At 47.9% G+C, this 18,560-nt stretch overlaps 3 protein-coding genes across 3 annotated transcripts in view; 1 reads left to right on the plus strand and 2 right to left on the minus strand.

Moving 5' to 3' along the window:
* Window positions 1-1,032: 1,032 nt before the first annotated feature.
* LOC122371113 (leucine-rich repeat-containing protein 45-like) lies at window positions 1,033-12,551 on the plus strand. The gene is made up of 16 exons (XM_043347214.1): window positions 1,033-1,133; window positions 5,213-5,351; window positions 5,927-6,077; window positions 6,524-6,676; window positions 7,001-7,129; window positions 7,375-7,460; window positions 7,816-7,901; window positions 8,188-8,331; window positions 8,620-8,710; window positions 8,953-9,142; window positions 9,518-9,636; window positions 9,948-10,085; window positions 10,382-10,555; window positions 10,879-11,007; window positions 11,338-11,459; window positions 11,703-12,551. The coding sequence occupies exons 1-16, from the start codon at window positions 1,033-1,035 to the stop codon at window positions 11,860-11,862; spliced, it is 2,112 nt and encodes a 703-aa protein (XP_043203149.1). The 3' UTR covers window positions 11,863-12,551.
* A 65-nt stretch (window positions 12,552-12,616) lies between these two features.
* Window positions 12,617-14,686, minus strand: LOC122371117 (nucleolar protein 12-like). The gene is made up of 4 exons (XM_043347222.1): window positions 14,435-14,686; window positions 13,781-13,886; window positions 13,358-13,531; window positions 12,617-12,966 (listed from the first exon to the last, which is right to left on the minus strand). The coding sequence occupies exons 1-4, from the start codon at window positions 14,500-14,502 to the stop codon at window positions 12,679-12,681; spliced, it is 636 nt and encodes a 211-aa protein (XP_043203157.1). The 5' UTR covers window positions 14,503-14,686; the 3' UTR covers window positions 12,617-12,678.
* Window positions 14,687-16,218: 1,532 nt separating this feature from the next.
* Window positions 16,219-18,560, minus strand: part of LOC122371119 (death-associated protein kinase 1-like) — a 49,646-nt gene continuing 47,304 nt past the window's right edge. The window contains exons 25-27 of the mRNA XM_043347225.1: window positions 18,302-18,478; window positions 17,747-17,959; window positions 16,219-17,534 (exon numbers count right to left, since the gene is read on the minus strand). Of these exons, the coding sequence (XP_043203160.1) occupies window positions 16,815-17,534; window positions 17,747-17,959; window positions 18,302-18,478 (1,110 nt within the window). The 3' untranslated portion in view covers window positions 16,219-16,814. The remainder of the gene's footprint in view (window positions 17,535-17,746; window positions 17,960-18,301; window positions 18,479-18,560) is intronic.

Below are 18,560 nucleotides of genomic sequence, written 5' to 3' on the forward strand. Positions count from 1 at the left end.
AGCTTAGTAATCATTTCCCACATTTTCTGAGCATCTAACATGACATACAGCAGTGCAGAGCAGCTTCAGAGAAGAAACACTTAAAATGCACAGACTCACACCAGCCACCCAATGAGCCAGTTCCTCAGTTGACTGTTTCCCCGGACACAGCTTGGCAATGTGAGCTAACATTTGGCAAGTTGAAGGTTAGCAGGTAAGATTGAGTTAGGGTGAGTACCTACCTATAACTGGGTGCTACTGCCATGCAGGTCTTGGGTAGGCTGCAAATATGTGTGATGATTGAGGTTAGGTCAGCTGTCAGGTTAGTCAGGTTCAGGTATGCTCATTGCTCAGGTCACATTTTTATGGACATTTGGCAAATTAAAAAACTAACAATCTGATCTAAGCTAACCTGACTAAACATACACAACTACTGACTATAGGAACTGAGCACCTACCTACTTGTGCCTACATCTCATACCATGTCAAAGTAGAGTTCCAATTGGTGGAAGATTACCCTCAGTACTTTTTATCCTAGCCCTGTGAAGAAAACTAATACTTCTAAGCTCTGAGTCACTGCTGGCCATCCACAGGAAGAAAGGCTGAGACTGAGAGCTTTGCCATTGTATAGGCCTGTACACATTCAGCTGTTGTGCTGTTGTCAGCCGAGAAACGTTCACCTTATTGGCTGAAAAATTAATGACGTCATGTTGCACTTGCAACATGACGTCATCTCTCTGCTGACGGCAGCATAGGCTGACGAGCTGTGCTGCCAGGAGAAAGCAAGTGCAGAGATGCCAAGCCGTCAGCAGAAGCCATAAATGACGCATTTAGACACTGGTAGTGGCGCATGTAAACAAATCACGTGCCACATTTTTACTAAGTACTGCAGATAAATGAAAATTCGACACTGTATAGACGCTTTTCACGTTATTTTGTTTTCATAATTATTTATCAATGTAAGAAGACTAAATATTTCCATTGCATATTATATGCAAATATTTTGATAATACACCTAGCTATTAAAATATTGTATTAATAAAGGACATGAATATGAGACGATATATTTGTTTACAAAGCCACATTTGTAGACAGTCAGCCACTGCTGACATTTCTCATCAGCCGAATGTGTACAACTCCATCAGCCAGAAACGGTGGGTGGAGCCTATTTCGGCTGACAACAGCACACCAGCTGAATGTGTACAGGCCTTATATTGGACCAATAATGACTATCACGAATGACTATGAACACATAATATGATCACATCGTTGCATGGATTGTCACATTGACAATTTTACTACAATCCTTTTTTTAAAGAAATACAGTGATGATGATTAAAGGGACCCTCCCACCTTCAAAAAAGTTAATGAATTGGCATGAAAGTGATGTCGCTCGGTTCAGAAAGAGCAAAAACGAATATCTACCTAATTTCATCGAAAAATATTCACCGGTTTTCAAGATATTAGATTTTTAATTTTGTTTACTTTTTGGGATCTCCGCTGTTCCTAGCGACTTTATTTGAAAGTGCGGCATTTGTTGCGCGCAAAGCAGCATATACCACCGCGTGCTACAAAACGTTTTAGTCAAACATTTAAAAATCGCTATATATCTGCGCTGACGTCACACATTCAGAGGGGTATTCCTATGCATTAGCCCCTCTGAATCAAAATGCTGCAATTTTGAAATTCAATATTTCCGATTTAAGGCATTTCTCGATGTTGTGAGTGCCGAAACCGGTAATTGTGAGCCAGGGACCCCATTTTGGCTATCTCAACTCAAATCTAATGTTAAGGTGGGAGGGTCCCTTTAACATCAAAATCAACATAAAGTGGATTTAGTGATCCAAGCTATCTCCTCCAGTAGCAATGGAATGATCGCATGTTTCATTTGCCAGACACTGAGTACCTGATGAACATTACAATCTGCATAGCATCTAAGCATAGTAAAACTGCCCAAGTCCATTCATTCTAGATTTTAACTTGATAGTTAGCACTAATTTATCTTGCTGTTGTAAGTTATCATTCAATATTCATACCAATACATCAATATGCACTCATCAGTCAACATTTTCTGGCATGATCCTGCTCAGGGGGCGTCGAAGTCTAGTAGGAAAATCTGGAAATCCCCGGCGTGACGTCACGTCGGGGATGACCGACGGCACCTTGCACTGAAAGATACGGCAGAACGGCTATTTTTGAAAAATGATTAAAAATACTTTTGTGCTGTTATGACACATAAAACGCTTATCAGCATGTTCCTCATCATGTGATAAAGGCATATCCGTGGTCGAAAATAGCCGAGACCCTCCCAATTTCCAACCATCGACCTGATAAGCAAAGGATGTAAGCGTAATCCTTAAGGGCGACTTTCCGTTACATATCTGTACATATGCAGCCTTATGGAAATCGGTAGTTTGGCGATTGGCGACGCGCGCGACATCTGTGCTGCGACTGTAGCGACGCCTGGTGGCTGCTTTTCTGCTGTATGTAGGTATTGGGGTTTTGCCAGATGTGGTTCCTACTGCTACACCACTATGTTGACCCAATACTAGAAAAGTTATTTTGCTAATAAAAGGCAAGCAAATTGAAAGTTGATTTATAAAATTGCTTATAAATGATTACGAGATAAAAATAAAGAAATTTTGATTGAATAATTATTTAAATAATCAACCGTGAAACTATATTCTGGTAGGTTTAGTAGAAACAAGTCCGTGCAACCTTGTATTTAGGGCCTTGATCCTGCTCAGCGTGCTCTTCAGTATTGCTCCAAGGTCTGCAATATTATAGCTTGTTTTGGACAATAAGCTCTTTTAATTTTACTTTTTCTTGCTGATATATGAGCCCGATCAACTTGCGTTTATCAACCAAAATTTCATAACTTGTTCAACTTGATATTGATATTGCTCAGTAGTCAGGACCTCTGTCAGCCTCCTGGATACTTTAGATTGTTTTCAGTCAACATGCTTCTTAAATATGATATAAGTCAATCTTAAGGGATTCAAAACATCCAACAAAACCACCAGATAAACTAAAAAATGGCCTTGGAACAGAGCCAAGTTGTGTGCTCCATTTGTTTGTTTACAATGATTGTAGTGCTGATGTATTTTTAGGACTCTGAGCGTCGGCTTATAAAAAATGAAACGTTTTTACAAAAGTTGTAAAGCAAGTAATATTTATCTGAAAGAACTAAAATATTCAAAAGCCAAACACTATGAAATACATGAATCGGAACGAAAAAGTAACCCAAAAATCCAGCCTAATCACCGGCTCCTAAAACTGCAACACAATCAGCACTTTTCCCCGCAACTCGTTGTCCAGACGTAAATATGCGTGCTACAAAACGTTTTAGTCAAACATTTAAAAATCGTTAGATATCTGCGATGACGTCACACATTCAGAGGGGTATACCTATGCATTAGCCCCTCTGAATCAAAATGCTGCAATTTTGAAATTCAATATTTCCGATTTAAGGCATTTCTCGATGTTGTGAGTGCCGAAACCGGTAATTGTGAGCCAGGGACCCCATTTTGGCTATCTCAACTCAAATCTAATGTTAAGGTGGGAGGGTCCCTTTAACCGGTGAGAAAACTAGATTTGGGGTACCCTAGGTTGATCTCTATTATGGTGTGCCCCCCCCCCCCGTCTGAAAGTAGTTCCCGCGCCCCTGCCGCTTGGTTTTCAGAGGACTAAGGGGGGAGCCGGAGGGCGAGAGGGAAAAAGTTTTTCATGATTTGTATATTTCTTGATTTGTTATTTCGCCTGAAATTAAGGCGGCGTTCGATGTCTCCTGGACGGCAAAGATTCTTTGCCGTCCGGCCAATCCCGTCCAAGGTCAGCGGGGGCTCGGCTGCGGTTATGAAACGTGATTGGCCGGACGGCGTAGAATCTTCGCCGTCCGAGAGACATCGAACGCGGGGTAAAAATTATGTTGCAGTTCAAATCAGCGCTTTTATGACAAAATATGCGCACTTTACAGTCATTTTAGTGTGTTCTATTTTGAATTTTTCTACTAGTGCTTAGATGTTGCCTAGCAACGGCCATTAATAGTTGTCTGTTGCCTAGTTACTTCGCTGCAGCGCTTCTAAGCACCGAATTCCGAATACTAACACGGATCATTTTCCATTTCTGCCTGGCCTGAGTGTGTTTTGGGCTATGCAAACAAAAACATGAAGAATTTAGAAGAGAAATTCAGGGCTCTTTGTAAGGAGTTTGATATAAGTCCATCAAAAACACTTCTTGAGCATCTCTCGATTGATGAGTAAGTTCAAATTTTCACTCACGATTGTTACCATGTTGTGATGTAAAGCAAAATATCCATTCCTGTCAAAATGTGTACCCATTGGTTTTACCCAATGTGATGGCTACAGCACACATTTTGTTGACCTAGTATCTGCAGTTAATTCTCTATCAATTTTTCTTAAGTTGCACCTGTGCTGAAAAAAAACTAAGAAAATACAAATTTTCCTGTGACTGCCTGTTATCAATCGCGGAAGAGATTTCCTTGTTTGCTTTCACCATGTCAATTGTGACACAGGGGCCAAGTTAGTGAATGGATGTTAAATCTTTCTCTTCCCTCAATGTGTCACTATAGAACCACCAACCTTGCATGTATTTATTTGTCTAGGAAACACGGTTTAGATTTTTAAATTTTAAGGTTAAGTGTTGTTTCAGCAACAGCATCCTCTTAAGAATTCAAATTGCCTATAATAAAAGGTGCTGAAAGATAACCTACAATGAGCAAACCCACCTACATCACCAGGGCTGTCTCATCCCTATCTCCGTAACGTGTCGTGTGCGACCAATGACGTCACGGCATTGCGGCGTTCTGATTGGGCGGCAGCTCTGAATCGCCCGACTGGTGGTCCCCGCTCGACAAGCGCACGTGCGCCGACTAGACATTTGTAGTGGCATTGACGGCAGAAAAAGTGAGGTAATGCAGAGCTCTGAATATACTTGAATAGAGTCTAAGCCGTTAGTAATACGTAAAAACGTCAGATAGGTTTCTTGTTCGTCTTGATTTGAGCTTTCATGTGATATAACTTTTACCTTAGTGTCGAGGTTGGCAGCTATGTGGGAGAGCCCTAAAGTTGGGTCATTTTCCATAGGATTGCATTACAGCCGTCCGACCCTTCGTACCAGTGACGTCATGGAAATCGCTGCTTCGGCCTAATGAGCATACCTTCTATATAGGGCCTTGCTACATCATCTGTTTTTGATCATATCCTGCCAGCAGCTGTGATGGTCTGCTGGACCTCTCCAGTGGAGATGTGACGTCTGAGCAGGCAGCTGTGCTGGGCAGCCTGCTCTCCACATCTGGCGATGTCAAGCAGCTGCTCCTCAATGACTGTCTGCTCTCTGAGGACAGTCTCAAGGTGAGTCCTGGACTGTTCAATCTTTTATTTTATTTGGACTACTATGACTACTATTCAGTTTTGTTTTGATCATATTGAAATATTTAACATTTTCACACAGTTATGTACTGCATACTGATGGTATATGTAAGCTTTTGTAGTAACCAGTGAATAAGATGTCTGTCTCAAATGTGAACTAGTCATGACAGGTAACTGCTAAGCATCATATTCAAATCCAGGTGCATCTTATTAAATGACTATTAAAAGGAATGATAATTAATAGGACAGTATTAAATGACCCGGAGAACTGTTTTGCTTTCATGATGCATTTTTGGTGAAACTATCAATATCAGGTAATGTCAGTGAGTGAGTGAATCTTGTGAGCTGGGTTCAGTTTAGGGTGCTGAGTTCATGCTTTGATATGCAACAGGAAGGCTCAGCTGGCATCTAAAGCCATCTAAAGTCATCCAGGCTAGGTGTCACCAAGGATACTGCAGTGTGCATTGATAAGAGACCAGTGGTGAATATTGTGTGCAGTGACCCGTCACTGTCTGATTCTCTTCCCATCAGGCTGTGTTTACCTTTCATTGTTGCAGGCCCTATGTCTGGGATTGTGTCTGAACACATCTGTGACCCAGCTGGAGCTCCGGGGTAACAACGTGCGGGGACCGGGCACCGAGCATCTGGCGATCCTCCTCAGGAAGAACAGGCACCTGCAGTCGCTTACCCTCGAGTGGAATAATCTGGGTAAATACCGGGCCGAGCACCGGGGAACGCTCGACGACGCATGCCAAACAATTACTGCAGCCGGTTCGCGCTGAGCTACTAGCCGATTGGTGTATGCAAAATACCGCTTAGTGTCACTACCTTGAAGTGTCTTTTGGCCGTCTAGTCTTACTAGCTTCCTAGTGCGCCATCTCGAACCGGTCCCTGATTGTCTGGGAGACGATGAGGAAGGACATCTCGCCCTTTTTATGCGATGCACCTGATACAAAATTTGGTGCTTCATCATCGGCGGCTTCAAAATCATTTTGTTTATGTTTGTTCATGTTCGTTCTAAAAGGTTTGCGCTAAAAGTACACAATATTATTATTTGTATCAAAATTGATTTTGTTTTGCGAATTCGCCGATAGTGTGCCTTTTTATGCAATCGGCCTCAGTATGCCAACATTGCGCCTGTCTCTGTCTGACAGGCCTGAGTCCGGCCTCGTTCAAACTGTTCGCGGAGGCGCTGCGGACCAACAAGTCGCTGAAGTCGCTGGACCTGCGCAGTAACCAGCTGGACCACCAGTGTGCTGCCCATCTGGCGCGGGCTGTGGCCGGCAACCGGAGACTGCGGCACCTCGGTGAGTAACGAGCAGAGGAGAGCCGAGTGTCGCCGCAGGGGATGGCAGGCTTGTTGCCGAGTCGTGACTTACACCGAATGGTCAGTGGCGGATAGTGGTAGATGTATTTTGACCGGACTGCGCTGGGGCCAGCGACTCAACGACCAGACATGCTAAAAGTCGTCCATATGAAGCATTTTTTCCTACCCACTTTGCTGCCTAAATGATGTTCATTGTTCAAAGAGCATGACAGTTCAATCATCAAGTGAATTAATATAACTTGCGCGTTTTTGAAGTCTCATCAACCGCTGACAGTCCTCTGTAACCACGTTTCACGTTTTGCAGACCTGCGCTGGAACGGTATCGGCGTGCTGGGCGGCCGGGCGCTGGTGGACGCGCTCCAGGCCAACAGGACACTGGTCTCGTGCCCCGTGGACGGTAACGCTCTACCGCCGGACCTGCTGCACACAATCGGTTAGTGAAGGGACGGATCGCATCCAGTCCTGAATTGTGTACATGTTTGGAGTAATTTATTGTTGTTGTGGTCTTGAGCTCTTAGTGCCTAATTAAAGACACGTTTGAGTTATAAAAAATGTAGCTTATTCCAGTTTGTGCGCTCCTTTTTTGTAGAGCATCATCGCATCTGGCGTCGGTCGTGTGACGTGTGGTTTGACGTCAATGCCGTCACCTTTTAATCAATAAATAAATGATTCTTTCAGCGTGTCGGGTCCGTAACAACCAGGAGCTGCTGGAGTCTGAGGAGCAGAAGACAGCCGAACGCTCGCTACTCACCGCACAAATACAGGTGCGTGAAGCCTCACAGATGCAGCGTGCACACAAATTACGATGTAGTATAGGCCGATGCAGGCACACGTAAAAAGTACGCGTTGATGCGGCGTCGAGCAACACCTCTCAGATGCGGGTGCGGTGATGTATTCTTCCCAATGCCTATCTATAGACAATATTTGTTGAGATGTAAAGAGCAGTTCGGTCGGTGTTTGCTGTAGCTCGGTGAAATAGTGGCGTGGCGTCACAAATAATTAGCGACGGTATTAACTGTTGTTTTGTCACAGGACATTGAGCAGGCCGGGCCCGGGAGGTCGAGGGCGTCGTGAGGACGGTTATTAGCTGTGGTCTAAGTATGCTGTGTCTTTCCACAGGATACAGAGCGGGCGGGGCGCCGGGAGGTCGAGGGCGTCGTGAGGACCCTGCAGACAGAGCGAGCGTCCTTCTCTGGACTGCAGGCGTAAGTAGCGGACTTCTCCGAACTTCAGGCCGGTTCTCCAACCGACTGATAGACGATAGAGTGCTAATGGTCATGGGCGTCTGATGGGTCTGCATCACATACCAATGTGTGTAATGGAGAGTCACCCGCATACCATGAATGTTGGATGCTATGCAGTCGATCCAACGATGTATCTAATTCTACATACATAGCTCCCTTACCGATTTTTTGGTGTATTCCGATAACAGCCACCGATAACCCTCGACTAAAAGCCCCGTTTGGACATTGTCCCGCGCACATGTTGCAGGGACATGAACTTTCAGTTGGGCCAGCTTCAGGAGGCCCTTGACGAGAGGAAGGAGGCGGCAGAGCGGCTGGCGTCCAAACTCTCCGCCGCGGAGGCGTCCCTGGCCAATACACAGGCGGCGCTAACCGCAGCGCAACAGGACAAGTAAGTTGTCACAGAGACAGTACGTGATCTCTTTGGAGATAATAAAAAGTTTTTTTTTTTCTGAGGTTGCGAAGATAGCAAATTTATTCCACTTTGTGTCAGAACACTGGCGTTTGAAAGGAGATTCGTGTTCATGATTGCCATAAAAAGCCGGGATGTCCACTTTCATCTACCTTGGTGTTTGCCAGATTTCCTTGCATACCAACGAATGTCGCACTTTGGTCAGGTTATCAGTCTTATTACAACCATGTCAAACAATCATTATCTGTAACATCATTATGCTGGCAGAACTGAACTCCAGGAGCAAGTGAAGACCTTGCAGGCTGAACTGGCTGCTCAAAAGAAGGCCAACTCGAAACAGCTCGAACACCACAAGCAGGTAACGTTTAATGAACGTTGCCTCATGGCATGTTTTCGAGGATACCGAACTGAGCAGCTGCCCTGAGTCATGGCGATATCTTCAACCATGCCGTATCGCCTCAACTCCCTTTAAGCGTCAAGCGTTCCCTCATCTTCCACCAATCTCATCACAATCACCTTATCTTCCATCAAACATTCCTCCGTTTCCGTCCTGCGTCCACGGCTGTCACGATCTCACCGCTCCGGCGGCTCTGCCCTCAGGTGCTGGAGCGAAGCCGTCAGGAGCAGGAGGAGCGCTCGGCCGACCAGGAGCGGCGCCTGACCGAGGAGCGGCGCGGCCGGCTGGAGGCGGAGCGTGCCGCGCAGGAGCAGCGCTCCATGGCCGAGCAGCTCCAGCAGGAGACGCTCCGGCTCCAGGCCACTGTCGGCACACTCAGGGACGAGATACAGGGTGGGTGAGGGACGGCGCCACAGTTGGATATGTAAGAATGACGGCAGTTTGGTGGTGCTTGAATGGGACGCTACCTGTGAGCTTTGCCCTGAGGGATCTTGACTGAGGTGTGCAAAGGAGGTAGCCGTGAGTAGTTAGGGTATCGGGAAGACTCCTAATGCACAAACCCCTAACGATGTACGCACCTGAGGGCGAATTTTGTGCTCAGCCAGTTGGTCTGACATTAGAGACTTGTGCCGACCCTTGGACGGATGTTTCCAGTGTCGACCTGTGATGTCCTAAGGTAGCTGTCCGGTGTCATTGAGTAGCAGCTAACGATCTAATCGTCATCGATGCGCTCAGTGACATATCCTGACCTCTTGCATCGCTTTACAGCCGTCTATGATCGCGAGGAACAGCGCCGCCGCGCTGAGGCGGAGGCTGCCGACGAAATCCGCCGAAAGGAGGTGGCTCAGGTCAAAGAGCAGGCGGCCGTCACCTGTAAAAACTTGCAGGTGAGAGGTCACCTACAGTCGCAGGCTGCACCTTCATACGCCGTCCTTACAGAATGACACCTAATTTTCTCGTGCTGATCGAATGGATGGCGGGATCGGCTCAACCACGCTTGTTGGTTGTTTACAGCCGTGATCTTCCAATGCCACAATTGAACAACTGCGCACGACCGGCAAATGGTTATGCCTCTGCTCTGCGCTGCTCAGCTGTTCTTCGTCCTGAATATGGTCATTTCTGTTGTTAACATGTCACTCGCCCGGCTCACAGTCCCGGCATTGCGTCCATATTTCATGTTCTGTATCTCTCCCTTCAGAACCAGCTGCGGCTGGGCGACGAGCAGCGGGCGGCGCTCGAGTCGCAGCTACAGGAAGCGTCTCAGAGGCTGTACGCGGCATCCCGCGAGACTCAGGACGAGCTGGCTGCACTCCGACTGAGACTCAAACAACAAGAGGTGAGTCGGAGGAATGCAAGGATGCCCACTTGTCGTGTTATTTTATTACTGGATCAAAGTTGAAGACATGGGTATGTCTTCATATCTTCCAATTTGTACCAGTTTGTTTGGCTGTAATGTGATGTTTTAGTTTCGTTAGGCGTTTCTACTTTCTAGTGAGAGAACTGCTAGGGAAGAAAAGTAACGAAATTACCGCCGTCCCATCCCCATCTCCCCCGTTGTAGCCGGTTATCAATGTAAATAAAAATAACAAATCCCAGAAGCTCACTCATCAAACTTCACTACCCGGTCCACAGAATGACCGATGCCAGGCGCTGCAGGCGCAGATTGACCACGCCCACGGCCAGCTCTCATTGGTCAGTCAGGAGAAACACGAGCTGGTAACCACCAATCAAAGACTGCAGGACAAACTCCGTCAGGCAGAGCTGGAGAATCGTTCCAGCAAGTCCGAGATCGAGTGCTTGATGAAGGTATGGCAACAGTCGACATGGATAGGTGAACTTCCCTGGGTATCCGACTTTGTCTAGTCAGGCGCTGAATCATGCGACTGAGTCTCAACAGACAAACGGCTCACCTAGCTTGTTTGTAAATTTTGGGAAGGCCTCATTAACTTCCAGCAAGTGTAAAACTCACGTCATTTGAGCCAACCAAACGTAAAAAGGAAACAAGTCATTTAACGGCATCGATCATAGACTGGCTCTGATTAGCGCAGATGACCCTTTAGTAGTCGGCACACCTTTAGGGCTCGATCAATAAGGAAGATGGGCTTTGACCCACTGAGTTTCACCGACAGGAGCTGGAGCTGAAGCAGCGCGAGGTGCAGACGGCCGTGGCGCGGGTGCGCTCCGACCTACAGACCGAACTGGACAGGGTCGAGGCCGAGAAGACCCGGCACCAGCAGACCGAGGCGGCCCTGGCAGAGGTTGGTCCGGACGGTCGTGTTGAGTACAGATCTCAAAGAGATGGGTTATGTGTGCATACGCTCTGATCTAGAGGTTTCTGTTGGATTTTATAAAACTTTGGCGTTTGCTGATAAAGCACGATTACTTTGAACGTCGAATATCTGCTAAAATCTTATTGAGGGTATCGCAACTATGAGCAATTAAAGGTCAGCTATTACATAGTTCCACTTAACATCGCGGTAGGATCTGGCATTTACTGATTCCTTCTGTGTATCCATTTCAGCCTGAGAGCCAGGCCAACTTGCCCCGAACTTCGTCCCCCATATCTTGACCAACATGCCTCACTTCAGACGCGCACTCAGCTGGCGCAGCGCGAAGAGGAGCTGGAACGGGAGACCCGACGGCGACGCGAGGAGGTCCGGAAACTGCGCGACGAGCTGAAGCGACGCGAAACCGAAATGATAAGGCACAAGTGCGTATAGGACCAGCTTGAGTTGTTCAAGGCGCTAACGTTGACAAACAGAAATTGAATTGACCATGGCGCTCTAGATAGTAATTGTTCAACTACGTTCAGTCATGCTTCGAAAGTGCACCATCATCCTCGTCATGGTGAAGCCATTGCTGTATAATTTCTTCCACGTCTGCACCACTGTATGACATGTCATCCAGCTCTCTCTAACCCGAACATTACCCAACATTTTCTCTGTGTCTGCAGGCAGGATGAGCTGCAGAGAGCGGCCATGTTGCACAGCGCCTTCCGCAACTATTTTGACGCCTCGGCACCTCCGCGGAGGAGGTCTGGCGGCGCCCGGCGAGAGTCGGTGGCGGCCGCGGCGGAACCGACGGAAGAGGAACACCCGGAGGACGAACTGTGACGCCAGGGTTTCCACCGGTGACCGGCTTGGTGTAGCGATATTGGAGGCTGAAAAGCACTATTATGCTATCGGTTCTCATTGCTATTGAGCCTGAGGAAGGATATCACGGTATGACTGCCTGCTGAAAATATGATAGTCAACTTGAAAGAATCCCTCTGGTATTTCTGGTATTTTTTTTTCATGGACTCAAAAGTTGCTGCATCGTGCTTGCGAATCGACTAGCGTAGTTAACACAAATGTGGATAACGTTAGTTCATTAAAAAAGTGGCAGCCACGGAATATTGCGGCACCAAGCAGGACTGGGCAGTTGCCAGTTGGCACACTGCCTGAAATGTATGCGATAGCGACGGCTGCTATGCATCGCAGCTTCCATGGAAAGGCTCGCTGAAAGGCTTCCACCACACTGATCTCAATGTCTGTGTTCGCGGTGATCGTGTCTCTCAATGACTGTTCGTCATTCCAGTTTGCACGGTTTCTAGTCATCTTTGCACAACTGTGATCGCAGAAATGTGCATAGCTTGTAGTTTGATGATGTGCTCAGAAGAGCAAAAGATCCGTCCGTCGGCTGTTGACACCCGCGATAGGTGTTTGCTTGTAACCTATTGAGCGTCGGTGTGGTCTTTCCATTTTGCACCATTTCTAGTCACTTGGTACAAAAGTAAATAAAATGTTTCATGTATTGGTACAAATTCTCCTTTAATGTATCTAATCTACCGAACAGATACTAGCTGGCGAAGAAATGAAACCGTGGGAGTGTGATGTGTTGATATATTTACAAGAAAAGAACAATTTGGATAGCATTTAGAAAAACGTTCTCTATGCGGCTGAGCCTTTCCGTCTCTGTTTCTTTAGCTGATGGCTGAGCTTCATGTGCTTTTTGTTGATCCTCGCTTTGTGCTTCTGGAGGTTTTTGCTCTTCTGCTTGTTCTTTTTCTCTTGCAGACGGGCCTTGGTCTCCAGGATGTTCTGCCGCGATCGTTGTGAGACCGGCTTCTCAGCTGCCTTGGGGGCCGGCGTCGCCTTCAGTTCCATCCCCAGCACCTCATCATCTTTCTCCGGTTCTGGCTGATCCTCCTCTTCCTCGTCCTGGGACGCCGCTGGCAACTGTAAGTGAAAGAATCCCGGTCAACTATCCATTACCTTTTTGCCCGTTGCCAAGTGTTACTGTAGTGCTAGGCTTGCAGACAATTAATCGATTATCAGATGAAAGAAACTACAGAATTGGTTGTGAATCACATGCTCACCGGACGCCGGATCACGTCCGCATGAAAAGGATAAAACCCGCCACCGTCCCCAGTCATAATCCTTTCTTATGTGAACACTGGAATCAGTTAAAGAACATCCAGATTCGTTCTTGCCGACTCTCACCGCCGCGCATTGCCATCACTGATGACATTGTCTAGTCAGCCCCGCTTTACGCTTATTTCGTAATGTGCACATCTGACCTCTAGGCAAGTTATCTGCCATGTCAAGGCAGCAGTGGCGAAACACGTACCGCGTTCTTGCCAAGGAAGAGTCCGCCGGCGGTGAGGTCCAGGTCGGAGATTGTCGTCACACTGACGGTGTGCTTCTCCAGATCGTGGGTCACTGCCGCGGGCTCCACGTCCTCCGAGATCAGCATGTTGTCGGGAAGCACCGTCGGCCCATGTGTCGGTAGCTTGCTGCGTTTCTGTAACAAAATATTTTGGATAGCCACATGCAAAGACTGGCTTGAGTGGCCTGTTGCCATGCCAGTGGTTATCAATGTGCATGCTGTATCAATGTGCGTGCTATCCCAAAAGGTCAATGACAATATAATTACCTTTTCCAAAAGCTTTTATTTATTTTAACTTACTATCCAATGCACCAGAAAGTATAATTTTAATGAGAGAATAACTAAAATTCAGTAAGGCCAGGCATTTCTTCAAAGTGAACCAACCTCCTGTCTGATACGATTTTTCTCTTGTTTGAATCGCTTATCAAACTTCTTGGCAGCAGTTTCACGTCTCTCCTGTTTCCTCTTCTTGAATCCAGTAAGATAATCCCTGGGAATGTGACACAAAGGACACAGTTGTTATGTTTTGTTTCCCTCAGCATCATTCCTCCTCCTGGCTTCTGACTAGTCATTATCTGAGTTCCAGAATATCCAACATTCTTTGAATAAAGTAATGATAAGTGCTTACCGACATTGGGCATTACAATTTGTAATTGTATACTACAGTTTATAACAATATAATATAGTTTGTTGTACTAGCTTAACTAAGGGAGCCCCACAATTTACAAGAAAATGGACTTTAAACTTTTGGTGTTGTATTTGTGCATTCATCAATGTTTAGGTCAAATATAGAATCATTGAAAAGGTTAAAAATGGGCATAATTTTTGCATAACTTTTGCAACTGACATTGGCATAATTTCTGACAAAAACATTAATTCCTTGTGTTGCCGGGGTCCTGATTGTTGTGCATCCATTTCATCAGGCACCATGAATTGCTTCGAATTAAATGCCATGATACCTAGACATACACTAAGCAATATTAAAAAGATATCCAAAAATAAATAATGGTCTCAATGTTTTGATCGCCATTCACTCACCTTCGATCCTTCTCGTTGAAAACTAGCTCAAGCTTTGGTTCTTTCCCTTTACCCTTTTTCTTGCCCATTTTTTGTTTATTGACGTGTAAGAAGATATGTGATGTCTTCACACTGCAAAAAGTCTATGCAATTCAAACAGGAGTTATTTACAGTCAATTAAAACCCACGATTCGCTCTCACACTTTCACACACGCAGCGCACCCACGCGGTTTTGTTTTGACGATGGGCATCAAGGTTTGGTATTTCTTTGGCATCACGCACGAAGCATTTGGCAGCAATTAGGGAATAGTTGCGTCATCAGCCCATTTTCCACTCTGTTCTGATCATGGTATAGAACTCCTTTCTGATCATCTGTACATTTTCACCTTGCCACGGTGACTATAAATGCACCTTGCAATTTGCATACTCTTTAATGATAGCATCGAAAATGCAGCTTTTCCTTTTGATAAATACTATTTATTGAGAATGTCAGATGACTGCAGTGGCGCAACAGGGGGAAGAGGGGGCAAAAGGGGTCAGCCCCGCCTGGAACCCTTGAAATGACCTGTCTGAGGCGTATAGTCGGGCAACCCTCTCGGTTACAATTGATCGACCCAGAGCCGTGTCCGGTCGGACTGAGGCTGGCTCTGAAAAATGCCTGTACTGTACAGTCTGTCTTAAAAGTACCGCGCAAAGTGACGGTGGATCCATCGAGCCTGACTGAGCAAGGGCCTGCTAAATTTGGGTCACCAAAGCAATAGACATCCTTGTCCATTCCCTAGGTCAGTTGGTCGGTGACTTTTAAATTAAAACAGGCCCTTTCTCTGTCAGGCTTGATGGATCCACCGTCACTTTGCGCGGTACTTTTAAGACAGACTGTACAGTCTGTCTTAAAAGTACCGCGCAAAGTGACGGTGGATCCATCAAGCCTGACCGAGGAAGGGCCTGCTATAATTTGAAAGTCACCGAACCAATGGAGCTGGGGAATGGACGAGGATGTCCATTGCTTCGGTGACTCAAATTTGGCAGTCCTTCATCGGTCAGGCTTGATGGATCCACCGTCACTTTGCGCGGTACTTTTAAGACAGACTGTACAAAGGGGTCCTGTCGGACGGACCCCGCTTCCAAGAAATCCCCAAACAAGGGCTTAGCTCTTAGGTGGGTCCTAGTCACCATTGGGTCGTGGGACCGGCTCGGACGGAACCCATTGCTGATTAATGTCCCGTGCGTTTCAGATAGCGCAGCAGAGGCGAGACCGAAGGTCTGGTTCTATTACCGCACCATGGGGCTGTCAAACGGGACTCGTCACATCGTCAACACATCAGTCATCGGACGGGTGAGTGGTGTGCACGGGTCCGATCAGACGGGGACCAATTCTAATAAGTATATCTTCCGAAAACTGCTATCTCTCATGGCGGCGCCGTGCACGAGGATTCGAGAAGGAATGTTGGCCTTTGGTCTGCAACTGTTTCTTCCTCGTTCGTGCCATGGCAAGGAAATTGAAGTCGAGGGTGCAGTATTTCGCCTGTGTACCCCGTGCAATCGCGCTAAGACTGAGCTCGGCTCATTGGCGACTGGTCTTTGACCCATTGCCCGGTGCTGACACCCAGGACTGTTGAGATTGTTCGTCAAGAACTACATGCTATCTGGGAATTCAAGAGATTACCTATATTCAAATGTAATGTTAAAGTTATCCTCCCCAGCACTAAAAATGGACAAGCAAACAGTTCTTTTTAGATTCGAAGAGATAAATGATCAGACTCCAATAAAGCCAGATGCATGTCTTCAATGCATAGATCAATTGATATTCGCACTCCATATTTATTTATCCTCTCTGAAGAAAATGAGACATATAACATTAGTTTACACGGACATTGGCTTCTAAGGCCTCCACATGCCCACGTTGTCGCATATTTTCCCGTCTTCAAGACGTTACAGTCCTATCACAACCTTCCCTTCATGTCGAGCACCGATATAAATGACTCGAATAAATGACACATCGCATCGAAAGCCACAGGAATGTTGCACTCGCACATAACCGACATAGCACCGTTATCACAAGTGGGGGCCACCATTTTAGTAGATTGGTGGCGATGAGATGGCATCGTCCAACACAACGACATATTACGGGCGAATGCCGAAAAAGTCCATGTTTGTTGGTCTTATACGCTTCTGCCTGTTGGTGATTTCAGCCCACGACAAATTCCATCTCATACAACACATCGTATCACATCGACTAGGTATGACTGCAGTGCCGCTGGCGCCGCCGTTTACACATTACGACTTCCACTAAGGACGTGGTTTAGCAGAGTTCTGTGAATGACCCTCTCTGACCGACTCCCTAGTTCCTATAGCCTGGATCGGCTGTCAGCGTCCACCGGTTTTTAAATCTTTGAGTCGCTCAGCGGCTGACGGTGGACGAGCTGGCCGCCGAGCCGGAGGGCGGCCGCACCGTCACCGTCTCAGAGGGCCCGCCGCCGCCGGAGCCGAGCCGCAGGCGGTAGAGCGGCGCGGCGGCCGCCAGCCGCTCGGCCGCGTCCCCCCGGCCGATGTCGACCAGCGCCGCGTGCAGCCGGGCCAGCGGCAGTCTGCCGAGCTCGTGCAGCAGCCGCGCCGTCCGGCTCACGGCCGGGTTATCTCCGGCGTCGAGCCGCGCTAGCCGCTCTGTCAGCCCAAGCTGAACGGCCAGCAGACACCAGTCGCGGCCGAGCCGGTCGGCCGGGTCGAGCGCGGCGCACAACACGCGCCGGCCGGCCACTCCCAGACAGGCTACCGGCAGCTGGGCCGGCCAGCGGAGTCGGTCCGACATCGGCGCGCAGCTGAAACACACGAGCTCCAGGGGAGACGGGGAGTTGACGCAGACAGAGGAGTCTGGGGCGAGAGCCGAGGGATCGGCCGGAGAGAGAGCCGAGGCATCCACCGAGGAGGGAGCTGAGGAGTAGTCTGAGGAGTGGATAGAAGATACGTCCAAACTGACAGGAGATGCGGGACCGCGCGCTAGAAGACTGGCGACCAGATCTGACGGTGGCACTGAGCGGCACCGGTCGATGTGACGCTCCAGGTCGCAGGGGTACAGGTAGTGGCGCTCGATCGGCACACCGGGGTACACCTGGAGCATCACCTGAAACAGCCAGAGCCGCAATGCATTAGGTGGGATGCAGGGGAAGAATTGGAATTGAGAAAACTGATTGGAACGAACGTAAAGTAATGAATCATTTAGTATAAATGTCATGAACATTCAATCGCATCCCATCATCCGTACTTTGCAAGTATTCAAATTGTCAGCATTTATTTACGGATGAAAAAGTTTTCTACCACAGCGACGCTAAATACCTGCTCCAGCGCCGTCAGTACGTCCTCCATGAGATAGAAGCAGGCGGCGGCTGCATCTGCCGGTCCCCTGAGTCTCAGCTCCAGGTGACGGCCGTCGGGGGACGCGGTCAGCACGGTCTCAATGCCGCCGGTGATGAGCCGGGACCCGGCCCACCACTGCCGCAGCTCCGCCTCCCCGGCCGAGTACTCCTGTACCAGGTGACGCAGCTGGACCTGAGGCGGAGGGGAGGGGAGGAGCGGCAGTGAGCTGGCGGGACATTCAGCGCGAGCTTATCTGAGAGGTCAAATACTGATGGAGAGGAGAGGAGCTTACAGGGAATATCGGGGATCAGTTGGGCAATATGAGCGAAGCATCTAACATATAACTGTCAGATTAGACACAAACAAATAAGCAACCAGTTTCCGATCACATATCAGTAACCTGTCATAAACAAGTTGATCATGAGTGCAAGACAAAGGGACGCTTTCGATGCTTTTCACGACAAAAGTCACAAACCTGAAATCCTACAACTGAAGAACACCACTTGTCTGTACCCGTCCTCTCGCTGTGCGTACCTGCAGTCGCGGCAGCAGGGGTGACATGAGAAGTTCGGTACCGTCCGGGGGTCGCAGCAGCACCCCTCCGTAGCAGAGTCGGGGTCCGTCCGGGCCGGGCGGCGCCCACAGTCCCTCCGGCTCGGCGCCGCGGTTGTGGCAGGGGAACTCGTACACAATGTCCCCGGCGCTGTCACACTGCAGCGGAGGGACGGCGGCGGGTGAGCGTGGTAGCGGCACGGGAAATATCGACATCATGCCTTGGTCACTCCAGGGCTCA

This window comes from Amphibalanus amphitrite, unplaced genomic scaffold (genome assembly GCF_019059575.1).
Source record: "Amphibalanus amphitrite isolate SeventyFive unplaced genomic scaffold, NRLGWU_Aamphi_draft 001206F_arrow, whole genome shotgun sequence".
Classification (NCBI taxonomy): Eukaryota; Metazoa; Arthropoda; class Thecostraca; order Balanomorpha; family Balanidae; genus Amphibalanus; species Amphibalanus amphitrite.